The sequence below is a fragment of the Theropithecus gelada genome, chromosome 16 (genome assembly GCF_003255815.1).
Source record: "Theropithecus gelada isolate Dixy chromosome 16, Tgel_1.0, whole genome shotgun sequence".
Classification (NCBI taxonomy): Eukaryota; Metazoa; Chordata; class Mammalia; order Primates; family Cercopithecidae; genus Theropithecus; species Theropithecus gelada.
This window is the reverse complement of record NC_037684.1, coordinates 41,875,394-41,902,968: the sequence shown is the minus strand read 5'-3', so window position 1 is coordinate 41,902,968 and position 27,575 is coordinate 41,875,394. Positions and strand designations below refer to the sequence as shown.

The following is a 27,575-nucleotide window of genomic DNA, read 5'->3' as shown; positions in this document are numbered from 1 at the left end:
GTAAGTTTTCCTAGAAATAATGGAGGTGTTTTTGTTTGTTTGTTTTGTTTTTCAGGGAAAAGATAGACATTTAGGAATTTTAGTCGAAAGAGAAAAAGCCAAAATCTTATTCCCATTGGAACAAAGCATTGTTTGCCGCCCCACCTACCCCATTACCTTTTGCTGATGTTATTTAGTAGTGAAATTGCTGTTGCAAGAACTTGTAAGAATTAGGATGCTCGTGAGCCCAACATTTAAATCAAGAATGTCCTCTCCCACAGAACCCAGAACTAGAATGTTAAAAAAAAAAAAAAAAAAAAAAAAACCAGTCTGACATTAAATGGATTCAGCACCTCTTAAGTTATTTATAACCTTGTCCTTGGCTTTTTATATGAATGGACTTCTGGGAAATTTTTTGAGGGTGGAGCTCTTCAAAGTGGCTGCTTACACCTCTAACAAAAATCACAAACCAGCCCTCCGCAAACCACATCCAGCTAGCTGATGTATTCAGTTTGGCTCACAAGGTACTTTTTGAAAATAAGAATTCGTTTTCATCAGTTTTTAAATTTACCTACAAATGCAGGTTTTTACTAAAATAGGCATAGATTTATATAAAAATATAGACTTACGTATTGTCTTGGGAAAAATGAAGTCAGATGAGGCAGCCCTGGGACGTTATTTCCACATGGCTGGTGGCATAATGGACCATTAGCCTGGAGAGAAACATATAAGGGGGATCGTTCACAGGAAGGTTGAGGCTGGGAAGGTGACCATTTTTCTCCCATGGCCACATCTCTACATCCAAACCTTAATTCCAATAAGCATGCAGTTCTGCTGCTAGTGAAAAGTGTCTGAAATGAAATAAATCTTCCTCATTACTTGACTGAAGATCTAGTTTCTAAAAGCAAATCAACAGGCTTCCCCTTCCCAACCATGAAACCAGCTTTGACTCTTCCCTCTTCTTCCCTGCCCCTCCCCCTTCCCCATTAGTTGCCATGCCTGTCATTTAGTCCCTCAAGAGTCTACTGAGAATAAAGTAGCCACCAGCTACATGAACACTTGACATGTGGCTCATGTGAACTGAGATATGCTGTAAGTAAAAAACACACACCAGATTTTCAATATTTAGTTCTAAAAACATTAAAATCTGAGGCCAGGCATGGTGGCTCACACCTGTAATCCCAGCACTTTGGGAGGCCGAGGCGGGTGGATCACAAGGTCAGGAGTTTGAGATCAGCCTGGCCAATATGGTGAAATCTCATCTGTACTAAAAATACAAAAATTAGCTAGGCATGGTGGTGGGCACCTGTAGTCCCAGCTGCTCAGGAGACTAAGGCAGGAGAATGGCTTGAACCTACCTGTAGCCTGTAGTCTCAGCTGCTCAGGAGGCTGAGGCAGGAGAATCGCTTGAACCCGGGAGGCAGAGGTTGCAGTGAGCCTGGTGACAGAGCGAGACTCTGTCTCAAAAAAAAAAAAAAAGAAAAAAAGAAAGAAAGAAAGAAAATTAAAACCTGAATTAACTGATCAGTAACTTTATATTGATTATCTTTATATTGCAATGATATTCTGGATATATTAGATTAAATAAATGATATTATTCAAATTAATTTGCCTATTTCTTTTTACCTTCTTAAATGTATCTTCTAGAAAATTGAAATTTACATGTGGAGTTCACATTTGGGGCTCATTTTATCTATCGGTCAGCATTGCCTGAAAACAACTCCATGATTTGGTCTAATTTTCTGGCCTTGTTTTCATCACTTTAGCCTAGTCTCTCCTGTCCCTTTACTTCCAGAATTTCACATTAGTCCCCTAAAGACTTCTAGGTCTTTTCCCACTTCTAATTTGTTCTGCACACCCTGGCCAACTTTATCTGACAAAGACACTGCTTTTATCACGAAACACTCCTGCTCAAAAACTAACACCAGCTCCCACATCTACCCCATAAAGTCCAGACTCTTAATAACAAACTGATAATAACAGCTTACACTTTAAAAACTTTATGGTACACTTCATGTAACTCTCCAAACAATTTAGCACCTAGCATGCCAGATTCTAGGTTTTCTAACCAGGACAGAAATGACTGCAGCATTTGACAGAGCTGGAAGGTGGGGGGGAAGCAGCTTTGACCTGAGAGGTTACAAAAATGGCACGAAGTATCTAAACAGCAGTTCCATTCACTTCTGAGAGTTTATACAACACCTCACAATCAGCCAAAGAGCAATAACATCTCTGAGTCTATGAGCTGAACTATTTTTTACATCAGTGGAGAGAAAAAAAATAAAGTTGAGAAAAGAAACTGTTACATTTGCATCTCAGAAAACACAAACCGGAAATCCAACCAGAAAGGTTTAGGTGAAACAATGCCCTTTGCTCATCTATTCTAGGTCCAAGATTAAAAATATACATATATATATATATGGCTTTGTCATAAACTAGGTATTAAAAGTGGGAAATGGGAAAAATCGCAATTACTTTTGCACCAACCTAATAAATTTGAATTATGCTGATTTGAGACACTGTCATATAACAATAATTAAAATATCATCTCAAAATTTGAAAACGATGAATTAAAAATCCATCAGCAATTATACAATCCAAAGCTGGCAGAGCGCCTGATTCATAAACCGTATTGACAATAATTCCACATGGAAATATGTACAGTACTTAGCTTGAAAAAAGAGATCCTTTGTCAAGGTTTATCTCGAATTATGTGAGTTTTGAATTGTGCTACGTCTTCCAGACTTTACCCCTTTCATAAACTACACTGCCCTACACACTCTTTCATTTCCTTTTCAGCTACGGATCGGATAGGTCTTGCCAAATAACTGTTCAGCAGTTATTTAGTGCACAGGTCTTGAAAGCAAATACACATTCTACCATTTATTGTTACTTTAGACAAATTGTGTAGCTTTGGAGCTTCAGTTGCCTCTTCTGTATATTGAGCACAATCATATTTTCCACACAAGTTTTATAAGAATTCAACAAGATGACATACATAGTATGGCGCTTGGCAAGTAGTGAGGTTCTCAACCGCTCGGCAATGGATAAGATAACTTAACTTGCTATCTCTCTGGCTGAGGCAGCCCCATTTCAGGAGCTTCTCTCAATGCAGCTTGAGGACTCTACAAAAGGGTGGGGCTTTGGAGTCTAACCCTCTCTGCTAAACTCTGTAAGTTTAACAGGCAGAGTTACACATGTCAAGGGGTCTGGGCGGGGTGGGAACTAGCGCGTCCTCCTGCCCTGCTTGCGGCGGCCCGGACGCAGTTGCCGGACTGAAACCAGCAGGTCTGGCTCCAGCCGCATTCATTCTTCCCTCTCCCTCCCAGCTGGGCGGCTCCGGCAATGAAAACACCACCACGTGGGCCTGCTGCCTTTGCGTCACGCGCCTTTGTCCAATGGAAAGCCGCGTTACGAAGCCAGGGGCGGGTCGCCAGGGTGGATCCGCCCACAGCCGTCACGGATTGGCCAAGGAGGCAGTGTCCGCCCGCCGTGGCTTGGGCTCGTGGCCAATGGTGACCGGAGGCAGAGGGCCCGCCCTGTCAGGTGCTCTGGTCCTCGGGACCCGCTCGAGAGGCAAGGAGGGGCGGAGCGAGGCCGGGGACGGGGCGGGGACGGGGCGGGGTGGGGGCGGGGACGGGGCGGGGACGGGGCGGGGTAGGGGCGGGACAGGACCGGCGACCCGGCCCGTGGAGCCGGCGCGGGCGGGCTGCTGAGGTGGCTGTCGCCGGCTCCGAGCTGCGGCTTCCCGGGCCGAGCCCCCGATGGAGGCCGAGGCCGCGGACGCTCCCCCGGGTGGGGTCGAGTCGGCGCTCAGCTGCTTCTCTTTCAACCAGGACTGCACGTAAGTCGCGACGCGGCCCCTGCCAGGGAGGTGGGGGACAGAGTGTCAGGACCCAGGGGTGTCGTCCTGAGCGCAACTTGTGGCCTGCGCCTCGAGGCAGCCTCGGCGGGAGGGCCGGTGGCTGCTTCGGACGCGCTGGGATCTTGTTATCCCCTTACGCCTGCAGTGGGGTTTGCCCCACCCCACCCCACTCCCAGTGTCCTCCGAGAGCCAGAAGGTTGGGCCAGGGGTGAAAGCAGGGAGTTCGCAAAGGGAGTGGTGGGGCAGCGGGGGCCACGAAATATGGGGGGAGCAGGGCGGTGGGAAAGCCAGTGACCAAAGTGGGTGTCTGGGGAAGAGAGACGGTGGCCAAACAAAAAGATGAGAAAGGAGAGGAAGTTGCAAGTTGATCCAGGACTCTGTAGTTGGGGCCCAGGAAGATGAGAGTACTGGAAAAACTTTCCCATTTGTCCTTGAGCATCTCAACGTGGCATCTGGGCAGGGCCTCAAGCGAAGAGGCAGCCTATCCCTGCGGCCAGGCCAGCCCCTGCCCCATCCCCAGCGCAGGGCATCGTGCCTGCCCGCTCTGGATGGAAGAAACCTTTGGATTTCTTTGGCTGTTTTCACATCGCCCACCCAGCCAGGCAGGATCTCCTTCTCGGAGTCCAAGACTCTTTTCCCGGGCGCAGACTGCTTTCTCTCCAGGAAACAGGAGCTCCACCCTGTTGTTTTTGAGTGGATGTTTAATGTTTTACTTTGATGTTCACATTTGGGCTTTGGGAGGGAGCTGGGACTTGAAGTGTGTTTCAGGCATCTGCAGGATTCTGTGACTTAGAGGCAAACGCGTGTTTCTTTCCCTATTTTCATGGAAGCCAGCCCTGGGGACCATATGGAATCATCTTTTTGGAATGTGCACCCAGAGCATCAGGCGGGGATGACCGATTCCCAGTTTCCCACTTCCTGCTGTACCAGTTTCTGTGCCTTGGCTGCTGGTGACTGAGCTATGCTAATATTGATCCTTCAGTAGTGTAATTAAGGCCATTATGTACCATTAGCCACCCTGGCTTCCATTCCCTTTGTGTTTCTGTTTAAAAACACCCGGTGCTGAACAATATGCCTTTGTTTGAAAAAACCATATGTGTAATCATGTAATCGAGTAGCTCTACAGCTTGGTTATTTGAGTGACTTTCAAGTTTTTCTTGACCACAATCCGCAATAAGAAATACATATTGCAACATCACCCAATACCCATAACACATACACTATTCACAAAATATCATGTGCAAATTTTCTATGTCGTTTTTTTCTAAGCTGCTTGTGACTCACTGAATTGCGTTTTAGGATCCACTCATGAGTTGAGACCTGCCATTTATAAAAGTGCTGGTATAGATAAAATCCTGATGTTTTGTAAGAAACATTTTGCAAGAGGGCATGGCTGTTGAAATGCCTGGGTGATGTTTTCCTTCCCAATTGAACACAAGTTAAGAAGGGGGGTTAGTTTGCTTATAAGTAGTAAATGTTCTAAATTCTGCTTTGTAACATTATTAGATTTGAAAAAAAAAAAGTGTTAATTTATATTCTAGTCATTAAATAATGCAAAGTCCCAGCTTTCTACAGCAATTGAATGTTATTATCAAAACTGTAGGGTGCTTTGAAAGTTAATTTCCTTACTCCCTACTGTTAGTTTTATTTTCTTGGATGGAGGCTTTGCTGGGCAGCTTTGCCTTGCCTATAAATAAAAGTTCTTGTCACAGTCAGTTGCTTTGAGCCACAGAGGGTATGACATTGGATTTTAAAATAAGTCAATTCACCTGAATATATTTAGGTGTATTGCCATGTCTTTTTCTATAAATGCAGGCTGAATTTGGGATCCAGTATTTCCAAAGAAGGTAGGTGAAAACAGCAAACCCTTACCAGTCCCCTATGCTTATACTTTGTGCTTGGTACCATGCTATACACTTTGGGTACTTTTTTTTTTTTTTTTTTTTTTTTTGACAGAGTCTTGCTTTGTCACCCAGGCTGGAGTGCAGTGGTTGTGATCTTGGCTCAGTGCTGCCTCTGCCTCCCAGGGTTCAAGCGATTCTTCCGTCTCAGCCTCCCGAGTAGCTAGGATTACAAACGTGTACCACCACGCCCAGCTAATTTTTTGGTTTTTTAGTAGAGATGGAATTTTGCCCTATTGCCCAGGTTGGTCTCGAACTCCTGACCTCAAGTGATCCACCCACCTCAGCCTCCCAAAATGCTGGGATTACAGGTGTGACCCACTGTGCCCAGCCTACTTTGGGTACATTTTACATTTGATTAGTGATAAATATTGTCCCCAGCTCTGTTTCCATGAGTGGTGATTAGAATTTTGTTTCTACAGAAAGACTTTATGGACAAAATAAGGTCTAAGTCTAAATTTCTTGATTCAGAGTCTTTCGTGGCCATTGATCAATCATCTAAAATATCACATAAAACATCACTCTGTGATTTTCTCATATGTAGAATTCTTCTGGTCCAGGAGCAGGGCTTATGTTTGAAAATTACTTTAAATTGCTGCCACTTTGCATTACGGTTATAAAACTCTAGTTACAGTATTTCTTTCCTTACTTGCAAACTTTACAAACCTCAATTTGCAGCCAAACACATCTATATTTATGTGAAAAAGTTTATGTGAAGAAAGTTTAAAAACAATAATCACTACAAAATACTTTTTGAAGTTTTAAGATGCTCCGGGCTTACTTTTCCAGTTGCTGTTTGGCATCATGAATACCTCAATCTGGGAACTAAATGCCAGTTCTAAGTGCACAGCTGCAAATGTCTAACCCACCAGTTTAGCTACTTAGCAGGCTGGAGGTCTGCGAGCCGTCACCAGCTACCTTGTGGATTAAAAGTTTACTGTAGTTGCCCTATCCCTGTGTCCCAGGGATGAACAAGTGTTTGGGTAGGGAAAAAAAAATTCCAGGGAAAATCATGTGATCTTCTCTTTTTTAGGCTAGTGAAACAAGAGCCTTGGCCATCCAGGCTTGTAGTAGTAAGTTGCTTATTTTAGTATATGCTTCCCTGTAATGAGTGAATCTCACTTTGGCTTTCAGAGAAGCACACTGCTGTGAGTGTGCTCCAGGTCAGATTCTGTTCATCACTTAGGTGCGGAGGGCGCAGCTGGAAAGAGCTGGGTGGGGATTCCCAGCTGCTGAACAAAGTTGACTTTGATGTTTACTTTCAACACAAGGCCAAGAAAATCTGGATTCATGTCCTATCTTTATCTCCTCATTGAAAAATGAAAAATTAAGAAAACCAGATTTTTTAAAAAGGTACTTTGTCCCAGATAAATGTTTAGTTTTTATTTTGTTTGTTGGTTGGTTGTGATGATTGCTTTGTAGGACATCGTAGAAAGCAGAGTTCTCCAACTTTGGCTGCTTATTAGAGTACTTGAACTTAAAAGAAAATCCAATTAAACTTCCCAGCTGAGTTTAATGTACATCCAAGTGTGAGAGCTACTAGTATCAAGTATTGGGACATTTTTCTGGAAACTGATGAAAGGAAGAATCTATTAAATTTTACCTACTAATGACCCACTATGCCTACTGTGAAAGTGTTTCTTAGGCCAGGCGCCGTGGCTCACGCCTATAATCCCAGCACTTTGGGAGGCCGAGGCAGGCGGATTACTTGAGGCCAGGAGTTTGAGATCAGCCTAGTCAACATGGTGAAACTCTGTCTCTACTAAAAATACAAAAATTAGCCAGGCGTGGTGGTGCATGCCTGTGATCCTCACTGCTTGGGAGGCTAAGGCAGAAGAATTGCTTGAACCCAGGAGGCAGAGGTTGTAGTGAGCCGTGATGGTGCCACTGCACTCTAGCCCGGGTGACAGAGCGAGACTCCATCTCAAAAAAAGAAAGAAAGAGAGAAAGCGAGAAAGAGAGAGAGAAAAAGGAAGGAAGGAAGGGAGGAAGGAAGGAAGGAGGGAAGGAAGGAAGGAAGGAAGGAAGGAAGGAAGGAAGGAAGGAAGGAAGAAGGGAGGGAAGGAAGGAAGGAGTATTCTTATAAGCAACAAACAAAGTTATGAAGGAAAGAAAAAATGATTTATCTGGTAAAGTGCCTCTCAGACAACAAGAAGACCCCTTCGTTGTGTTGGAGGTAGAGCTTTGAGCTATTATGAATATTCTTAAACATTCCAGTTTTCCTATTATCTGCCCAATTGAAAAAATATGTCTGGTAGCTTTGACATTTTGTTGGATGACAGAACTTATGCCGTTTCATGTCCCTTGACCATTTTACTTTTTTTTTTTAAGTTGCCTTTGACTTTTTTTTCTTTTCTTTTACTCTTCCTGCCTGTCAAGGCATGCTCACCCTTTAGGAAGTTATCAAGGATCTAAGCTCCTGCAGATGCTTGTTTACCTGTACCCCTGAGGCTAGGGGGCAAAAGGTATCTATTTTCAGACAGATCTGTTGTTAGAATACCTGTCGTCATTCCCATGCTGTCATTATCCTCCACAGGTCCCTAGCAATTGGAACTAAAGCCGGGTATAAGCTGTTTTCTCTGAGTTCTGTGGAGCAGCTGGATCAAGTCCACGGAAGCAGTAAGTGTGTGTGAGAGACCCCAGGGATCTGCAGGAGAACCAGAGCCTCTTTCTGGGCTTTATTCTGAGGTGCTACCAAGCAGCCTATTTTTCCCTTCCTTAACCGTCAAACTTAGGGAAGTCAAGATTTTTCAGATTTAAATATAAATCATTGCCACCACTTGCTTTAAAACCACAGGCACTTAGTAAGATCTGGCAACAGTTTAAGTAACATTTTCTTTTTATATGAATAAATTATTTGTGTGAAATCATATTACTGAGACTTTTTCACATGCTTATATGCACAGTCATTAATTTTTTTTATCGTTGTCAAACCTAAAGAACACTTGTGACATTTTCTTTTCTTTCTTTTTTTTTTTTTTTTTTTTTTTGAGACGGAGTCTTGCTCTGTCACCTGGCTGGAGTGCAGTGGCACGATCTTGGCTCACTGCAACCTCCACCTCCTGGGTTCAAGTGATTCTCTTGCCTCAGCCTCCCAAGTAGCTGAGATTACAGGCACATGCCACCAAACCCAGCTAATTTGTATATTTTTAGTAGAGATGGAGTTTTACCATGTTGGCCAGGCTCATTTCCAACTCCTGACCTCGAGTGACCTGCCCACTTTGGCCTCCCAAAGTCCTGGGATTACAGGCATGAGCCGCCTCACCCAGCCACTTGTGACTTATTTTTGCCGTTATATTGGCACCATAAGATACTGATAACATTCATTCAGCTATGGAAGTATCTGTTTGAAGAAGGCAACAGTATCCTGTTTACATAGCCCATGTCAATGATGTTGAAGCACATCCAGTGAACACTGTAAATAATTCACTAGAAATGTCACTTCCTTATTTTCTCAGGCTGATAGTTTATGCCATCATAATAGCAAACAATATACAATCTTTCAGTTTCCTGGAAAGAAAGTGGTTCAGTAAATAATATTTTGGACTCCTACTTTATTTGTAAGATGTTATTTTTATTATACCATTCTTGTGAATTTTTTGCTCTATGTCTGTCCCGCATCGTTCCCTGTGGGCCTTGTCCAAGTGAAAGAAAGGTACACATATGAAAAGAACGTGCTCAGAAAGACACCAAAGCCGTAACCTTTGTGCTCAGGAGGGTCATTAACTAACTTCCTGAGTACAGAAGTACGTTCCTCATCATAATACTAATGTCCAGTTTATTTTCAGCAGGAAAGAGATCCAGGGAGCACAGCAAGGTAGGGGGTGGGGGGAGTACAGATTGAACTCTGTTACTGTCCCCTCCCATGTCGGCACCCCTCTAGCAGGACAAGGAGAATTCTGAAGCAGAGGTTCCCAACTAAGAAGTCACACCTTTGAAATCTCTCAGGGAAAGGGTAGATGAAAATTATTCAAACATTCCAAACATGTTTGACAGAGCAAATGGTGGAGCCCTAGGGTCTGGAGGGAGATTCTTCCACTCAGACAGCATCAGAGACAGCTGTCTGCCTTTGCTCTGACTTTGCAGTCTAGTCACTAGTGTCTTCTTTTTCTTTTCTTGAGACGGAATCTTGCTTGTCGCCCAGGCTGGAGTGCAGTGGCATGATCTCGGCTCACTGCAACCTCTTCCTCCCGGGTTCAGGTGACTCTCATGCCTCAGCCTCCCGAGTAGCTGGGATTACAAGTGTGCACCACCACACCTGGCTAATTTTTAAACTATTTTTAGTAGAGATGGGGTTTCGCCATGTTGGCCAGGCTGGACTTGAACTCCTGGCCTCAAGTGATTCTCCTGCCTCAGCCTCCCAAAGTGCTGGGATTATAGGCGTGAGCCACCAGGCCAGGCCACTAGTGTTTTCTTCACTTTAGATATTTGGAAAGGACTCTGAAAGTGCTCCCTGGGAGAGGGTAAGAAGTCACCTGGCAGGGTGGGGGGCATGGCGGATCACTGTCAATGCAAGCTCAGAGAGGGCGCCTGGCTGGCAAGACCTGGAGAACCTTTGGAACCTGGCCTGCACCGGGCCCAGTGTCATGGAGGCTGGAATCCTTCTTGAAAGTGATCCATCCATGTAACCTCCTGGCCACTTTTCCTCCCAGATGAAATCCCGGACGTCTACATCGTGGAGCGCCTCTTCTCCAGCAGCCTGGTGGTGGTAGTCAGTCACACAAAACCACGGCAAATGAACGTGTATCACTTCAAGAAAGGCACAGAGATCTGTAATTACAGCTACTCCAGCAACATCTTGTCCATAAGGCTGAACCGGCAGGTGAGTGGGGGAAATCCCTCAGGGTTTCAAAGCTTCTGCTAACGGGAACCAGAGAAAAAAGATGGACATCTTTCAAGATCAATGTCTTTAAAACAAGCTTCCAATTCTAATGAGAATTTTAACACTCAGGCCCCGTGTCCTGGGGGTATTGTAAACAGAGTCTACTCCAGGTGCTGCTTATAACCTTGTCTTCCCTGGACCTCTGGCTTATGTTTCCAGAACGTTGGTCCCTGACTCGTAGGCTGCACCCTCTCCTTAGGGTGCAGGTTGGGCACCGCAGGGATGGGTCAGAGCTCTGGGTTGAACAGTCCCATGAGCCACCGCAAGGGCATCTTAAATCAGAGGAGCGACTCTTCTGGTTTTGCCCCAGATAGTGGCATTCACTGCAGATGGTGGGGCAATACCACCAAGCAGGAGACGCCTGAGAGTGAAGTCGGGGCTCCCTGGGTCAGGAAAACCGCCCTTCTCCCACCTCGTCCTCAGCTCTCCTGGAAGGCCCACTATTCTGCCTTGGGTTCTCGTTTTTCTTTTTCCCAGCTAACCCTTGAAGACTTATTCTGTTTTGTAGCATTTTCCTTGTTGAAGGATTATTCTGATCTCAAATAGGCCATACATTCTCTTTTAAAATATAAATTCTTATTCAGTAAGTATTGGGGGTGTTAGCAGATTTCCTTTTGAGTTGCTGGGTTTTCGTTTTGGGTTGTTGTTTTTGTTTTTGAGACAGGGTCTTGCTCTGTTACCCAGGCTGGAATGCAGTAGCACGATCGTGGCTCACTGCAGCCTCCATCTCCCAGGCTCAAGCAATCCTCCCACCTCAACCTCCTGAGTAGCTGGGACTACAGGTGGGCACCACCACGCCTAGCTAATTTTTTTTTTGTATTTTTTTATAGCGACAGTGTGTATTCATCTGTTCTCACATTGCTATAAAGAACTACCTGAGACTGGGTAATTTATAAAGAAAAGAGGTTTAATTGGCTCTAGGTTCTGTAGGCGGTACAGGAAGCATGGCGGCATCTGCTTCTGGGGAGGGCTCAGGGAGCTTTGACTCACGGCGGAAGGCAAAGCGGGAGCAGGCGTCTTACGTGGCAGGAGCAGGACCAAGAGATGGGTGGGGGGTGCTACCCACTTTTAAACAACCAGGTCTTGTGAGAACTCACTCACTCTACAGTACCAAGGGGGGTGATGGTGCTAAACCATTCATAAGAACTCTGCCCCACCTCCTCCAACACTGAAGATTACAATTCGACATGAGATTTGGGGAGGGACATCGATCCGAACCATGTTACAGTGTTTCCCCATGTTGCCCAGTCTGGTCTCAAACTCCTGGGCTCGAGGATCCTCCTTGGCCTCCCAGAGTGCTGGAATTACAGGCATGAACCACCACACCTGATCAAATTACTGTGAGGACAGGGACTGTCTTGGTGTGTTCACTATTATAAGACCTGGTAGAAAAGACAGTAGATACGTGCTCATAAATATCTATTTCCTGACTGACTGTTAAATAAGTAAATAAACAAAGAGATTCTTTGTGTGACCATGCAGATTTATCTATGCGATTAAGTATTCCCAGAGTGGTTGCTGCATTCATTGAGGACAATGTTTTCTTCTGTCTTTGTATCTGAACCCTTACGTACTAATTATTTTTTTAACAAATGAGACAAATAAATGCTCTTTAAATTTATGAGAAGGAAGGGATTGTTTCTTTGAGTTGAGCAGCTCTTTCCAATGAAAATCCACGTAAGTCCATCTAAAGCAGTGCAGTGAAAAATAGCTGGAGAAAGAGAAGTGAGGCCTTTTAAGTAGGGAGTAGCAGGAGTAAGAAAGAAAAGAAACCCGCGTTCTTGGCAAGGAGGGAAGGGCAGTTTGAGAGTTTTCTACTTGAAGGCTTTTAGATAAAATTCTTGACTCAAGTGTTTTCTTTGAAATCTGTTGGTAGCAGATTAAGTTCCGCTGCTAAACTTTTTATCCTTGCATATAATAGTAATCCGTATACAAGGTTAAATGTCTGTTTTTGGTACCTGATGATCTTTTTAAGATTGTTTAGGCAAATGATCTATAAAGACCGGAGCCCTCAAATCACATCTATTGTATTTGCTTATATGATTTCTCTCTTTCTGTCTGGTATATTCAGTAGCAAATGGGACAAGGAAGGCCTATTTGAGTGTCCAAGTCTGTTAACCTTTAGGTGCCAGCCTCCCCTTAATATAATACTCATTAACTGTGAGGTTCTCCTCCCCCACCTTCTAAAGAACGCTGATGCACCAGCAACTGTCAGCAATTCATGGCAAAGCCATGAACCAAGATCTAACAGTTCTCGGAACCAAGATCTAACATCAGAACCAAGATGAACATCAGTTCATCAGAACCAAGATCTAACAGTTCTCCCTTCCTTTAGCATTTCTTCTCCGACAAGAATGACTTGAAGCAGGTCTGGGAAGTATTGGGGGTTTGCTTTTCTGAAAACTTTCAAGTTTGGGACTTAACTTTTGGCTTAAGCAACTCAGCTGCTGCAGTCTCTCTTGCCAGGTAGGGATTCTGCGGTGTCCGGCAGGACTGCCCACTCTGGGGAAATGATAAAGGCCCAAGGGCAGTGTGTCTTGCTCTGTAACACTCAGTCTGCTACTTCCTCAGGCCTTTAGACAGCACAGTTTCTTTAAAAAAAAAACAGGAAAAAATTGAAGATTTGTATAAGGAGTTATAAGGATCCAAAATCCCCCTTTTATCTTTTTTTTTTTTTTTTTTTTTTTTTTTGAGATGGAGTCTCACTCTGTTGCCCAGGCTGGAGTGCAGTCTCAGCTTACTGCAACCTCCACCTCCTGCCTCAGCCTCCCAAGTAGCTGGGACTACAGGCACCCACCACCACGCCCGGCTACTTTTTTTGTATTTTTAGTAGAGATGGGGTTTCACCATGTTAGCCAGGCTGGTCTCGATCTCCTGACCTCATGATCCACCCACCTCAGCCTCCCAACGTGTGGGGATTACAGGCGTGAGCCACCACGCCCAGCCCCAAATCCCTTTTTTCTAAGTATATAGAAAGGAAAGGGCCAAGTGTGGTCCCAGCATTTCAGGAGGCTGAGGCAGGAGGATTGCTTGAGCCCAGGAGTTTGAGACCAGCTTGGGCAACGTAACGAGACCTAGTCTTTACTAGGTCTTTACTATAAAAATAAATTAGCTGGGCATGGTGGCATGTGCCCGTAGGCCTAGCTACTTGGGAGGCTGAGGCAGGAGGATCGTTTAAGCCCAAGAGTTGAAGGCTGCAGTGAGCTACGATCATGCTGCTGCATTCCAGCCTGGGTGACACAGCAAGACCCTGTCTCTATAAAAAATAAAAACTTAAAAATGTGAAAAAGGAAGAACACTTAGGAATTGTCATACATTTCATTTTTAGTTAATGTTATTTCTCTTGCATTGAACTGAGGAAATATATTTTATGGAATAAAGACAATAAACCAGGTGTATGATGTATTTAGATTTGCACACTTTTACAGTTCTTTTGCAATCTGCTCCCAGGGACCCTTGCTATCCAGATGGAGGCTGATTGGCTTAAATCCTCTGAGGCCAAATCTATGGTGTTCTAGGGCAGATGCTATAAATATTTGGTAATTGATAAAAGGACTTATTACTTATAAAACCTAGAAAAGTAGATGAAAGTCAAAGCAACAGACAAGGAGCCGAGTTGAAGGCAAGGCCATGGTTCTGGAGGGGCTGAAAACTGATGGTTAAAAAAGCAATTAGCAGCATCGTGCCCACCCCAGAAGCACGCTGTCACACAAACTAAGACACAGCGCATCCTCGTCCCCTCCCAGTGTTTTCCCTCTGTTTCCCTCTGTGTTTAGTCTTATCTGCAGCCAGCATGAGGGTGACCTGAAATTCAGCTGAGTGGGCCGCAGAGCAGATGGTGCCATCAGAGCTCGTGGGAAAAAAATGCAGATCAGATCAGATGGGCTAGATGTAGACGCTGTTCCTATGAGAGGCATATGTCGAGGCCCCCTATCCCGGGGATTGGCTGTTGGGCTGGGAGGGGACACAAGAGGCTATCAGAAACCTCAGAACAGAAGCAAGCATAGAACCACATAGTTCAAACCACGGCATGTGCTGGCAAAAGGCACAGGGAGTGGATAAGTCAGAGAATATTTCACAGAGGAACACTCATATTTATCATCAATTTTGAGACCCTGTTAGAAATTTTTTTAACCCTCAACCTCCAGTCTCAGACCTATGACAGAGCCTTAAGTAAAACTGAGAAAGGGCCGGGCACAGTGGCTCATGCTTATAATCCCAGCACTTTGGGAGGCCGAGACAGGAGAATCTCTTGAGCTCAGGACGGTAGAGACCAGCCTGGACAACATAGTGAAACCCAGGTCTCTACAAAAAATACCAAAAATTTAGCCAGGCATGGTGGCGCACACCTGTAGTCCCAGCTAACCGAGAGGCTGGGGTGGGAAAATGAACTGAGCCCCGGAGGTCGAGGCTACAGTGAGCTATAATCCTGCCACTGCACTGCAGCCTGGGTGACAGAACGAGACCCTGTCTCAAAAAAACAAAAAACAAAAAATTGAGGAAGGTGTTTAACTTTTATTTTTCTGCTTGGTTAACACTGATGACCTTCATCATTCTGAGCCATGGAGAGTCTTCCTGGGGGAACAGCAGGGCAGGCTTTTCCCAGGAGCAGAGCCTGTCTCTTTTGTGTGGTATTTTTTGGTACCTTCCCTTCCAGCTGAGGTTCCCTGGAATAAAAGGAGCTGGCTGAGAGCAGTGGTTCTCGAGCCTCAGTGTGCATCGCAATCACCTGGGTGTTCGTCTAAAAACTTCCCAAACCGGAATCTCCCGGGAGAGCCCAGGGCTTGCTCCTTGGGCAATTCTGGTGCTCATCCAGGTCTGAGAAACACCGGCCTGGGGGAAGCCAAGCCAGGCATGTGCAGGGGTGGTCGGCAGCTGCTCAGATGTTCAAGGAGCTGCCCGACCAGAAATGCCTTCCTGACACCTCCTCACTAGCACCGAAGTCTGCCCTTGTACTGGCTATGCATTATATTCCTTTAAACACTCAACACATCAACCCTGTGGCCTGTTTTCACTTAGCTGAGAGCACAGCCATGGGAAGAGGCTCTGAACCTGACAAGCTTTGATTTGGAGAAGAAGAGAAGGGTCTGACAGCAGTGGGGAGAGCAAGCACCAGAGAGGGGAGCCCAGGGAGGACATTGGGGACGTGGGACACTGGGGTGTTCACACGAGGGCTGAAGCCCTTCTCCTTTCCCTTTGCCAGGGCTGCAGACAGCAACCCAAAAGCAGGCCTAGAGGAGAGTCTGAGTAGGAAGAAGTTAGAACTGGTAATTATTCTTATTCGGAGAGGGGTAAAACCTAAGATTTGGTGATAGACAGAAAGCAAAGAAACCCATTTTTATACAGGAGGGAGACCTGTGCTATAAACACTGAAAGGCAGCCTGTCAGATGGCCGTGGAAACTAGAGAGGACACATGAAATTGCCTTACATGGCATAGGGGGTCTGATCAGAAAGTGTGTAGAAGTCCTGCCGAATGCGGTGGCTAATGCCTGTAATCCCAGCACTTTAGGAGCTCGAGGCAGGCAGATCACCTGAGGTCAGGAGTTCAAGACCAGCCTGACCAACATGGTGAAACCCCATCTCTACTAAAACTACAAAATTAGCCAGGCGTGGTGGTGCATGCCTGTAATCCCAGCTACTCAGGAGGCTGACGCAGGAGAGTTGTTTGAACCCGGGAGGCAGAGGTTGCAGTGAGCTGAGATCGCGCCACTGCACTCCAGTCTGGGTGACAGAGTGAGACTCTGTCTCAAAAAAAAAAAAAAAAAAAAAGTGTTCAGGAATCCCTGTTCTAAGGAAGGGAGGGAGGGAGGGAAGCAGGAAGGAGAGAAAAGTATAAACAATCTTAATTTCTAATAAAATTTGTTAAGATCTTGCATTTTATGCTTCTGTTCAGGTGGATAATTGTGTATGTGTGTACATCCATAAACATAATCTTCAAAATGCATCATCAAAATTCTCCTTTAGGCTTAGCATCAAGTTAGGACTCATATGAAAGATGAATGATTTGGATTTGGTCAGGGCCTTTGTAAGGAACGGTTTGGTAGACTGATAAGTCTGTGTGATTACAGAGGCTGCTGGTTTGCCTAGAAGAGTCCATTTATATTCACAACATTAAAGACATGAAGCTGTTGAAGACCCTCCTGGATATTCCTGCAAACCCAACAGGTGAGCTCCAAAAATGGAACAAACGACCCTCAAATTTCATGTCCAGGTGCTTCTTTCTCAAACTTTATTTTCCTCCAAATTGCAGACCCGAAACAGTGTTTTCGCTTTTTGAGTCTTAGTGAGGTTTATCTCGAAGCTTTGTCTTAATGGTGGCAGATTCAAATTATGTCAGGCTATGTGTTCTGTAAGGGGGCTGTGTGCCCTTCATGACAGTCCAAGAGTAACAACACCCTTTGTCTGGGATCCACATCCACAAATGTGTCAAGGCACGTAAGGTAGACATGTAAAAGATTTCAAGCATCTGATGTTGAAAGGCGTTTACCCCTAATTGTTTTTTGTGGTTCGTTCAGTACAGAGTAGGTGTGATCATTAGAAGCAGGTTTCAACTTGGCGTGTCTGCGTGGCCAGCAAAAAGATAATCTGAACCATAAAGAATGCGTTTTATTATACGGCAAAGAAATCTCTCTACCTTGACGATGTGCTAGGATATTAAATCTTACTGAATTCTCGGGATTTAACACTATTTAATATGTTCCTGGTGTATAAGAAGAGGAATGGTTTGGATGTGTTATATCGAAATAGCAGACGACATTATATGAATTCATCGAGCTAGGAGTAAACAAGAAAGAATTCCTTCGTTGTGTGGTGGGGTGAGGAGTCAGCACACTGGAACAATTTGTACATTTAATGGATTCACATTTGCAGATTATATTTCAGTTTAGTATCATTGAACAACTGCTTCTATTATATTTCAGTTTAGTGTCATTGAACAACTGCTTCCATTTGCTGTTTCTGAGTTATTTGCCTTTCACTGAATTTCAAGATCTATCTGGGTGCCACCCAAGTCACCTAGACTTTTTGACCCTTGGTTCCCTTATGAATAATATGCATCTCCCAGGGTTGGCTGAGAATTAAAGAAGGTAATGTTTGTGAAAGTGACCAGCACAGGAACTGCCATGCATGAAATACTTCCTATGCCTTCTCTTCATTCCAGTTCTATAAATGACCCTTGGCTGTTCATTTCAGTGCTTTCACATTTCTGCCATGGCAAGAGGATATTTTAAAAGAACAAAGCTAGCCAGGTGCTGTGGCTCACGCCTATATAATCGCAGCACATTGGGAGGCCAAGGCAGGTGGATCACCTGAGGTCAGGAGTTCAAGACCAGCATGGCCAACATGGTGAAACCCCATCTCTACTAAAAAAATACAAAAATTAGCTGGGCATGGTGGCGGGCGCCTGTAATCCCAGCTACTTGGGTGACTGAGACAGGAAAATTGCTTGAACCCAGGAGGCGGAGGCTTCAGTGAGCTGAGATCGCACCACTGCACTCTAGCCTGGGCAGTAGAGCAAGACTTTGTCGCAAAAAACAATAAATACATAAATACATAAATAAAAGAACAACGCCATTGAGGCCGTTAAGGAGTTCTGTGAGATAATGACTTTGAAGCATAATTTCTGAAATGGAAGATGGTATGTGAAGAAGCTATGGGTAGTAAGTTTTTCCCTTAGAAATGAGAGGCTGGAATCACCTGGACAAGTATCTATTACAGACATTCTTTGTGCCTGGCACCATGGTAGGCACCATTAGTGCCAGGAGCCCCAAATCTAGTTGTCACGAGTTCCCTTCCACAGTCTGTCTGAGGTGGTCTGAGACAGGTGCGCCAGCAGCCTTTGGCAGGGGTGGAACCATGTTTAACTCTGGGGTGCGGACACAGTTGAAGGGAGCATGTGCTCTTCCGATCGGGAGTGAGAGGCCCCTGAATCTGCACGGAGCTTGAGGCTGGCAGGGCCTGAGCTGGGCCTTCACGGATTTGGGGAGGGACGTCGGGCATGCAGAAAGCTAGAAGCTGCCTGTGGCTCTCAGTTTCTCTGAAGAGAGGAGAGTTGCACACAGTAAATGCCACTTACTCCTCACACCTGTCACACACTTGACCCCCAGAGGACGGGGTTGCTTCAGGACTGGGCACCCTCCCTTATAAACAGATGTTTCTCCCCTTTTTTTTTTTTTTTTTTTGAGACAGAGTCTCACTCTGTTGCCCAGGCTGGAGTGAGGTGGTGCAATCTCAGCTCACTGCAATCTCCACCTCCCAGGTTCAAGCGATTCTCCTGCCTCAGCCTCCTGAGTAGTCGGGTCTACAGGTGCCCACCACCACACCCGGCTAATTTTTTGTATTTTTAGTAGAGATGGGGGGGTTTCTCCATGTTGGCCAGGCTGGTCTTGAACTCCTGTCCTCAAGTGATCCGCCTACCTTAGCCTCCCAAAGTGCTGGAATTACGGGCGTGCACCAGCACGCCCAGCCACCATTACTCTTATTATTTAGCAAAAATAGTTGTTTTTCTGTAATTCAGAAAACTCACTGGTTGCCTTACTTTCTGCAGCTTAAACAGAGAGAAAATCAGGTTTAAAAGTGCAGGGCTATTTGTGTGCCATGTTAGAGACAGTGTATATTGCTTGTAAAGGGAATCACTTTTATCTCAAGAAAAATTAGAAACAACGGCAGAGACTTTCCCTGTCTCAGATAAAAGAATGCCTCCTTATGAAAGGATCCAGGGATAGGTTGAGTATTTCTTCTGAAAGACCAGGAGCAGGTTGACCAAACTGTGTCTTTTTAGACCTCTGATGTTCTTTGGAGACACAGCCCAAGGTGTTTTAAATGCTACCGTTTATAATTATCACCTCAACCTCTCCTGACCTCCCTTTCTACTGCAGTAAAATGGAGATGATCATTTTTAGCCTGCAGAGTTGCTACAGTGAGCATTACCTGAGGTCATGGCCTGGGTGGGCAAAGGTGGGTCCGCCCTGTCCATGCGGGCAGTCAGACTCACTCCCCAGCCAGCTCCGTCCCGTAGGGCAGCCTTGCACAGGTCAGAGCTGTGCTTCGGTGACATGATCAGGTCCTCACTCGGGAACCTTCAGAGGACTCTGTACTGTCAAAATCATGAATATACACTTCCCAGAGGCCAGGAGTCGCCTTCTCTGTTCTCATCCTCTAGTTTATTTTCTGAACGAAGAAATAAGATGGAAACTCTGACTGTTGATTTTATAAATCCTTGCTAGGTACAGAAGGAAGACAGAATCACTTGTCTAATTGTCTTCAGTACACAAATCCTGAATGCATTTTGACTTCATAAACTACAAATAAATTAGCTACGCAGAGTTTGCCTGTTGCCTCACACTTGGTATCTAACGCAGCTGTAAATTTCCTTCTTTCTGTCTGTTTGTGTCATGCCCATTCCTGTTGTGTCAGAGATTGCAGGCTATTTCCTTTAAAGAGCTTGGCCAGACAGGGGCTCCAAGTTAATTTCCTGCTAGCACAGCAGTCTGGTCTGAGCAGTCAAGGGTGGAAATCTCCATGAAAGTCCTGCCAACTGCAGACCTCCCAGTGTGGAGGAGGTGGTCACAGAGCTGACCACCTTTTATGGGATATTGAGGGAGCATTCTATACCACACAGCAATGCAGATCATTGAACAATTCATGGTTTCTTCCCCAGCAAGACCTCTTTCTTGCTTGAAAATGGTAATACAAGTGGTATAAATGCTTCCTTTCTGTAGGAGCATAGGACATTTGCTGTACAAAGAAGATTTCTTTCCTTTCTATTTTTGAAAATTGGAAAGCGTAACCTGAGACGTTAATCAACTCAGAGGGAACTGCATTTTATAAATCACTGTTAACTTACCTAAAGTTTGACATGCAATACTTTAAATACCAAGGTGAGAATCATTTAGAATTATGGGACTTCCTTTTAATTCCATTGATGATGCCATTGGTTCTTGAGTTGAGAGCAGGCATTTCTTTTCCAGCTGTAGAAGAATTACAGCCAAATAATTACAGTGGAATTATAGCTGCCAGTGGCTTGTGAAAATATGTGTCAAGTCTATAACAAGTCCAAAAGCCCCATCAGAACCTCATTCCTAGGTAGAAAAAAGACTGGAAGGAAATGTGCTCAGATGTTCAGAACAGTGAAAAGCCTCTGGGTTTTAGAATTGTGGGTGATTTTTTTTCTCCTTATATTTTCTAGGCTTCGCAAGTGTTCTACACCATGACTTTTATATTATACAATAATATTTTTAAAGCCCATTTCCTTCCTTAAAAAGGCTTTGTGTGACACCTGTAACAGAAAGAGGAGACTGGCAGAATGGCAACAGCCAAGCTAAGGAAAACTCTTCTTGCTTGCCTTGGGTGGTTCCCAAGATAGGAAGATACATTCATGGAGCTGGTTGGATTTTTCTGACACTTGGGCCATAGGGAAGTCACAGCAGGCTTTTCTGGGGACCTTCATTAAGTCTGTAAGGGTAGGAAGGCAGGATTCCTTGTCTAAATTCAGATGACTTGGTACAGGTACAAGCCTGGAGGCAAAACTGTCAAATAAGTGCTATGTGTCAGAGTATGCCTGCCCTCACTCTTATCCTTTGTCCCTTTCTTGTTAGCATCTATGTCATCCGGTTCTATAATAGGTATTACAGAAAGTTCAATGTTAGCTTAGAAAGTTTAAACCTTTCTTCCCTTCTGGGAATATTTATATTTTAGCATAAAACTCTGAAGCATAGCTGTAGGTATGCGTCCAAGGCTTCTGCTCCAAGACCGTTAAGCTCGCTCTGCCATAAAGACATGCCCAATATTTCAGAGGGAAGAAGTAAGAAACGAAGGCTTGGCATGTTGGAGTATTAAATCTGGAAAGACCTCTATGTCGTGGTAGCTTTCATTTCACAGACAGGAAACAGGCCGGAAAGAGCCACAAATAACTCGGCCAGAGTTGCATAGTACATAACAGACCCCAGTCTTGAACCCATGTCCTCAGTCTGTCTCTAACCCAGATAAATATTCCTGAAACACACCTTAAAATAAAATTTGAAAGTCTTTTTTGAGATATAATTCACATCCTATGCAATTCACCCATTTAAAATGCATGGTTAAATAGCTTTTGGTATATTCACGGAATTGTGTAACCATCACCACAATTAATTTTAGAGCATTTTCATTGCCCCAGAAAGAAACCTTGTACCTCTTAGCCATCACTCCCTCTGCCCCCAGCCATAGGCAACCCCTAATCTACTTTCTATCTCTATTAGATTATGGATTTCTCTATTCTGGACATTTTACAGCAGTAGACTCATATAATATCGGTTCCTTTGTGACTGACTTATTTCACGTAGCCTAATGTTTCCAAGGTTCATCTGTGTTGAGGCATGTATCAATACTTTATTTTCCTTGCTGGATAATATTCTATTATAAAAATATGTCACATTTTCTTTATCCATTTATCAGTTGATAACATTTGGGTTATTTCCACTTTTTGACTTATGAATAATGCTGCTATGAACATTAATATACAAATGTTTGTGTTGACATGTCATAATTTCTCTTGTGTATATATGTAGGAGTGGAATTTCTAGGTCATATGAGAACTTTATGTTTAGCTTTTGAAGAACTGCTAAAGGTTCCAGAGCACTGCCCCATTTTACATTCCCACCAGCGGTGCGTCGGGTCCCAGTTTCTCCATATCCTCACCAACATTGTCTTTTTGACTATAGTCATCCTAGTGGTTGTAGAGTGGTATCTCATCGTGTTTTTAACACAGTCTTTAAAAAAACATATGTGCTAGGCTGGGCGCAATGGCTCATGCCTGTAATCCCAGCACTTTGGGAGGCTGAGGCAGATGGATCACCTGAGGTCAGGAGTTTGAGACCAGCCTGGCCAACATGGTGAAACCCCGTCTCTACTAAAAATACAAAAATTAGCTGGGTGTGGTGGCAGGCCCCTGTAATCCCAGCTACTCAGCAGGCTGAGACAGGAGAATCACTTGAACCCAAGAGGCGGAGGTTGCAGTGAGCCGAGATTGCACCACTGCACTGCAGCTTGGGCAACAGAGCAAGACTCTGTCTCAAAAAACAAAACAAAACAAAACATGTGCTGAGAAACCTTCAGCAGTTACATACTGCATTTGGAAGGCCTTAACTCTTTAGTTTAGTACTCTAGTCCTTGTAAGATTTCCACAGTCTGCACATCTTTTCTGCCAGCTGCCTCAGCACACAGGCCAACCAGATCTCCTGACGGCCTTCCCCGCGCAGTTTCACAAGGCTAGAATCCCTTCTGCCTGCCTGGCTGTTCTTGAAATTACATTTGGATGGCAAAGAACTCAGACGGGATGAGGAATTGGGGTTTCCAGAGCAAAACTGGAAAAAAAAAAAAAAAAGAAAGAAAAGAGTTGCCTCTTTTAAGGCTGGGGCCAGAAATGACCTTGTATAGCCAAAGGGGTGGTAGGGCTGCCAGAACGTGCAGTTGAAGGTTTCAGGGCTCGGCCACTTCCTCCCGGAGCTATGCATGGCAAGTGATAAGAAGACAGCCCCGCTGTGGACTCAGCAAAGCCAGAGCAGGAAGTGAGACCTAGGTTCCAACTCAAAATGTTTGCTTTCTTTTTCCTTTGCTCCCCTTCCTCAGCAGATTAGTTAACGTATGTTTCAGCCTGACCTAAAGTTTTTCTTATACTTTTAGAAGAAACCCACTTAATATACTAACTTGTAATAGACGCCAGTCACCTTTTTTACTTTTTTTTTTTTTTTTTTGGTAGAAAGATGTTTCTCTTCCATGATCTCAAAGTTTCTGGTAACACTTTGGTTTCTATGGAATTGCTGGAATTCGCTGCTATCATGTGCACCCCTATTAATCTAAACCATTGTTTTGAAAATCCTTTACTTAAATGTTCCCTCCTTGAATCCCCTTATAAATAAAAACAGCTTATGTTGGTTCGATGGTTTGATGGGCTGTTTACTCTTCTGGAATATTGTTGAAGCATTTTAAATCCAAAATGTCCTCTTTATTTAGTTTGCCTCAATGTCTAGGCGCACCATCTTGACTGCAGACGCAGACCTCAAATGAACTCCTGCCTCCAGAGGTGCCCATTTCCCTTATCAAGGCAGGACATTCGGCTCAGAAATTGCTCAGTTTCTTTTTTTTTTTTTTTTTTTTTTTTTTTTTGAGACAGAGCCTCACTCTGTCACCCAGGCTGGAGTGCAATGGTGCTATCTTGGTTCACTGCAACCTCCACCTCCAGGTTTAAGCAATTCTCCTGCCTCAGCCTCCCGAGTAGCTGGGACTACAGGCACATGCCTCCATGCCTGGCTAATTTTTGTATTTTTAATAGAGACAGGGTTTCACTGTGTTGACCAGCCCGGTCTTGAACTCCTGACCTCAGGTGATCCACCTGCCTCGGCCTCCCAAAGTGCTGGGATTACAGGCGTGAGCCACCATGCCTGGCCTAAAATTTCTCAGTTTCTAAACAGGTTCTTGGCAGCTCCTCTTCTCCAACTTGAAATTACTGGCCAACAGTATATAATCATCTGCAGAAAGAGCAACATACACTGACCTTTCACAATAGGAAGATTTATTTAAGTTTTGACTAAATCTTTTGTAGCCCTAGAGGATAATGGAATTGGAAGAGAAGTAGATGCTGTTTCAGAGTCCTGGGGTAAAATGTAAAAATGAGCAATATATATACATAATATATACATATGTGTGTGTGTATATATATATGTTTGTGTGTGTATATATATGTGTGTGTGTATATATATTTGTGTGTGTGTATATGTGTGTGTGTGTGTGTATGTGTGTGTGTGTGTGTGTGTGTATATATATATATATATATATATATTTTTTTTTTTTTTTTTTTTTAAAGACAGAGTCTCACTCTGTAGCCCAGGCTGGAATTCAATAGCACAATCTCCACTCACTGCAACCTCTGCCTCCCGGGTTCAAGTGATTCTCCTGCCTCAGCCTCCCAAGTAGCTGGGACTATAGGCATGCACCACCATGCCCAGCTACTTTTTGTATTTTTAGTAGAGATGGGGTTTCACCATGTTGGCCATGGAACTCCTGACCTCAAGTGATCTGCCCGCCTCAAAGTGGTGGAATTACAGGCGTGAGCCACTGCACCCGGCAAGTCTCATTGTTTCACTGTAGCAAGGACACAGCCAGTGTTAAATCAGGAGGTCTTCCCCTGTGAATTGGCTTTATTGGAACCCTTTGATCAGAAGAATCATCAGTGGAAAGCAGTTGTCTACAAAGCTATTCCTCCCCTTGCCAGTAGGTGGCACTGTAGCTGTACTGTTTTCACATGCCCTCTCCAGCCGTGCACTCTCTCCCTTGGCCCCAGATTTCTCATGTCCTGTTTCTTCTTTGCCAGGTCTATGTGCTCTCTCTATCAACCATTCCAATTCTTACTTGGCCTATCCTGGAAGCCTGACTTCAGGGGAGATTGTGCTTTATGATGGAAACTCCCTGGTAAGTTGACAGTGACCTGGCTGAGCCAACCCACCTGCCTTGGCTGTGTGGTCATGGAAGGAGATAGATAAGGACACCCTGCCGCGGGGGGCTGGAGGCGGTGGGGGTAGGCAATCCTGGGGGAGTTGTTCAAGAGAAGGTGATGCTATTTCCCCTCGGGCTTGCTGTCAGTCAACATCACCATGAGCCAGCCGGCCAGGCCAAGTCAGACATCTGCAGCATAATGAAAAACCACTTGCCAGCAGGGGGCCAGTTGTCTGCCTGAATGTGTCACGCTGTCCCATGCCACAGCCTGAGACAGTGTGCAGGTGTTTCATATTCCCTGCCCTCTGGTCTCTGAGGCATCCCTGAGCAGGACAGGATTGCTGTGGGAAGTTCCCTAAACATGCGTGCAGGACACGCCTGCGACGGCATCACCCTGCGTCAGCTGCTCAGTTCGTGGCCACCTTCCCGAGGGCAGGAAAAGGGAAGGAAATGGAGTGGCCTTTGAAGCCGAATCTTGATTCACCAGGAAATGACGTGCAGCTTACATGCAAATGGCCTGGGGAACAGAGGAAGAGACAGGGAGCTGGATAAAGGGAGAAAGGAGAAAAGAGGAAGGGTGAAATCCATCTTCCCTCTTCCACATCTTCAGTATCCATTTTGCCTTTTCACCAACAGAAAACAGTCTGCACTATTGCTGCCCACGAGGGGACACTGGCTGCCATCGCCTTCAATGCCTCGGGCTCCAAACTAGCAAGTGCGTCTGAAAAAGTGAGTCCACTCCCACCAACGCCTCTGTCTGGGGTTCACTGGATGGCTCCTGCCATGCCCAGGGCTGGGATGGAACGAGCCTGGTGACATGAAGACTGACTGGTCTCTGGGCCCACTCAGAATTTGTTTCAGAGGGAGAATTTCTGGCCTCTGCATGTGTGCTATATTCATGCATTTGTTAATTCAATAATTCAATAGGCCAGGGGCCTGCACTATGCAAGATACAAGACACTTTGCATGAAAATTCGTGGTCTTATGAAGAAATGTACATGCACATCAGCCGTAGAGACAGACAGATGCTACACCTTATAAACACAGTACAGTGCAAACCAAATGCTTTACTTTGCTATTTAGAGAAACTGACGTCTTCTGCCTGGAATAATCAGAGAAAGTGATCAAATTGAATTTTTTTTTTTTTTTTAATTTTGAGATGGAGTCTGGCTCTGTCACCCAGGCTGGAGTGCAATGGCACGATCCCGGCTCACTGCAACCTCCGCCTCCCAGGTTTAAGCAATTTTCCTGCCTCAGCCTCCCGAGTAGCTGGGATTACAGGCACATGCTGCCACGCCTGGCTAATTTTTTGTATTTTAGTAGAGACAGGGTTTCACTGTTGCCCAGGCCGGTCTTGAATTCCTGAGCTCAGAAAATCCACCCGGCTTGGCCTCCCAAAGTGCTAGGATGACACCATGCCCAGCCTCAAACTGAAATTCTAAGAAACCAGAGCAGTTGGGCGAACACACACACACACACACACACACACACACACACACACACACCAGCCTTGGGCACAGGTGGAAAGGAAAAGGTAGACAGCGGGTGTTTAAAACATTTTCCAGGAATTGTTGAAATGGAACATAAATAAAAATGCCTCTACGCTCAACACGGTGTGCTTCCTCAGAGACAGATGTTCAAAACCAGTAAAACAAACTCCTCTCTGAAGGGACATCTCTGTGTGAAACCATTAACGGTTATGAAATGTCCACCTGCTTTCTTTTCCAGGGCACAGTCATCCGGGTGTTCTCTGTCCCTGACGGGCAAAAGCTCTATGAGTTCCGGAGAGGGATGAAAAGGTCTGTGTTCAGTGTCAAACCCATTTTAAAGTCCCCGCAGAAGTCCCGCAGGGGCCGCTGGCAGCTGTCTAGGGAGAGGACAGAGAGTGGCTCTGTGCCCTCCACTCACCTGGAGGAAGTGTAACTACTCTCCCAGGTAATTGACTTGCAGGCTTTACTTAGGGTTCGGCAACACTGAAAGCCGAGATGCTGTTTTAAAGCAGTTCAGCCATGAGAGTCCCTTTTTGATGTGTGTGTGGGCGGCCGGCACAGGAGAAATGAGAGAGCCAGGGAGTCACAGTCCAAAAATAATTTCTGATTTCCTTCCATGGAAATAAAGGACCATGTAAAGTGTGACTGTTTGGGATCTTATTGGATGTAGGTTTGCAGCCAGATCGGTGCACAGAGCAACCGGAAGATTCCAAGATGCCAGGCACAGTTCCTCCCTTCTGCTGACAGAGGCAGGCCTATACCTTGTTTCTTCTCACATAAATAAGACTATGGGCCGGGCGCGGTGGCTCACGCCTGTAATCCCAGCACTTCGGGAGGCCGAGGCAGGCGGATCACCTGAGGTCAGTAAGGAGTTCAAGACCAGCCTGACCAACATGTTGAAACCCCGTCTGTACTAAAAATATAAAAATCAGCTGGGCGTGGTGGTGTGTGCCTGTAATCCCAGCTACTTGGGAGGCTGAGGCAGGAG

General features: G+C 45.0%; 2 protein-coding genes across 4 annotated transcripts in view; one reads left to right on the top strand and one right to left on the bottom strand.

Annotated features, from left to right (window-relative positions):
* Positions 1 to 3,640: 3,640 nt before the first annotated feature.
* Positions 3,641 to 27,575, top strand: part of WIPI1 (WD repeat domain, phosphoinositide interacting 1) — a 37,541-nt gene continuing 13,606 nt past the window's right edge. Inside the window, exons 1-7 of one of the 2 annotated variants that reach the window (XM_025361660.1) lie at positions 3,641 to 3,823; positions 8,282 to 8,364; positions 10,398 to 10,567; positions 16,697 to 16,793; positions 24,976 to 25,073; positions 25,734 to 25,826; positions 26,826 to 26,896. In XM_025361660.1, coding sequence (XP_025217445.1) covers positions 3,744 to 3,823; positions 8,282 to 8,364; positions 10,398 to 10,567; positions 16,697 to 16,793; positions 24,976 to 25,073; positions 25,734 to 25,826; positions 26,826 to 26,896 — 692 coding nt within the window. In that variant the 5' untranslated portion in view covers positions 3,641 to 3,743. The remainder of the gene's footprint in view (positions 3,824 to 8,281; positions 8,365 to 10,397; positions 10,568 to 16,696; positions 16,794 to 24,975; positions 25,074 to 25,733; positions 25,827 to 26,825; positions 26,897 to 27,575) is intronic. The other variant, XM_025361661.1, reaches the window with a different exon arrangement.
* The window catches only part of ARSG (arylsulfatase G), a 175,725-nt gene continuing 157,440 nt past the window's right edge, over positions 9,291 to 27,575 (bottom strand). Inside the window, exons 12-13 of one of the 2 annotated variants that reach the window (XM_025361654.1) lie at positions 20,473 to 20,596; positions 9,291 to 10,605 (exon numbers count right to left, since the gene is read on the bottom strand). In XM_025361654.1, coding sequence (XP_025217439.1) covers positions 20,514 to 20,596 — 83 coding nt within the window. In that variant the 3' untranslated portion in view covers positions 9,291 to 10,605; positions 20,473 to 20,513. Of the gene's footprint in view, positions 10,606 to 19,770; positions 20,597 to 27,575 lie in introns of those variants that run through there. The other variant, XM_025361657.1, reaches the window with a different exon arrangement.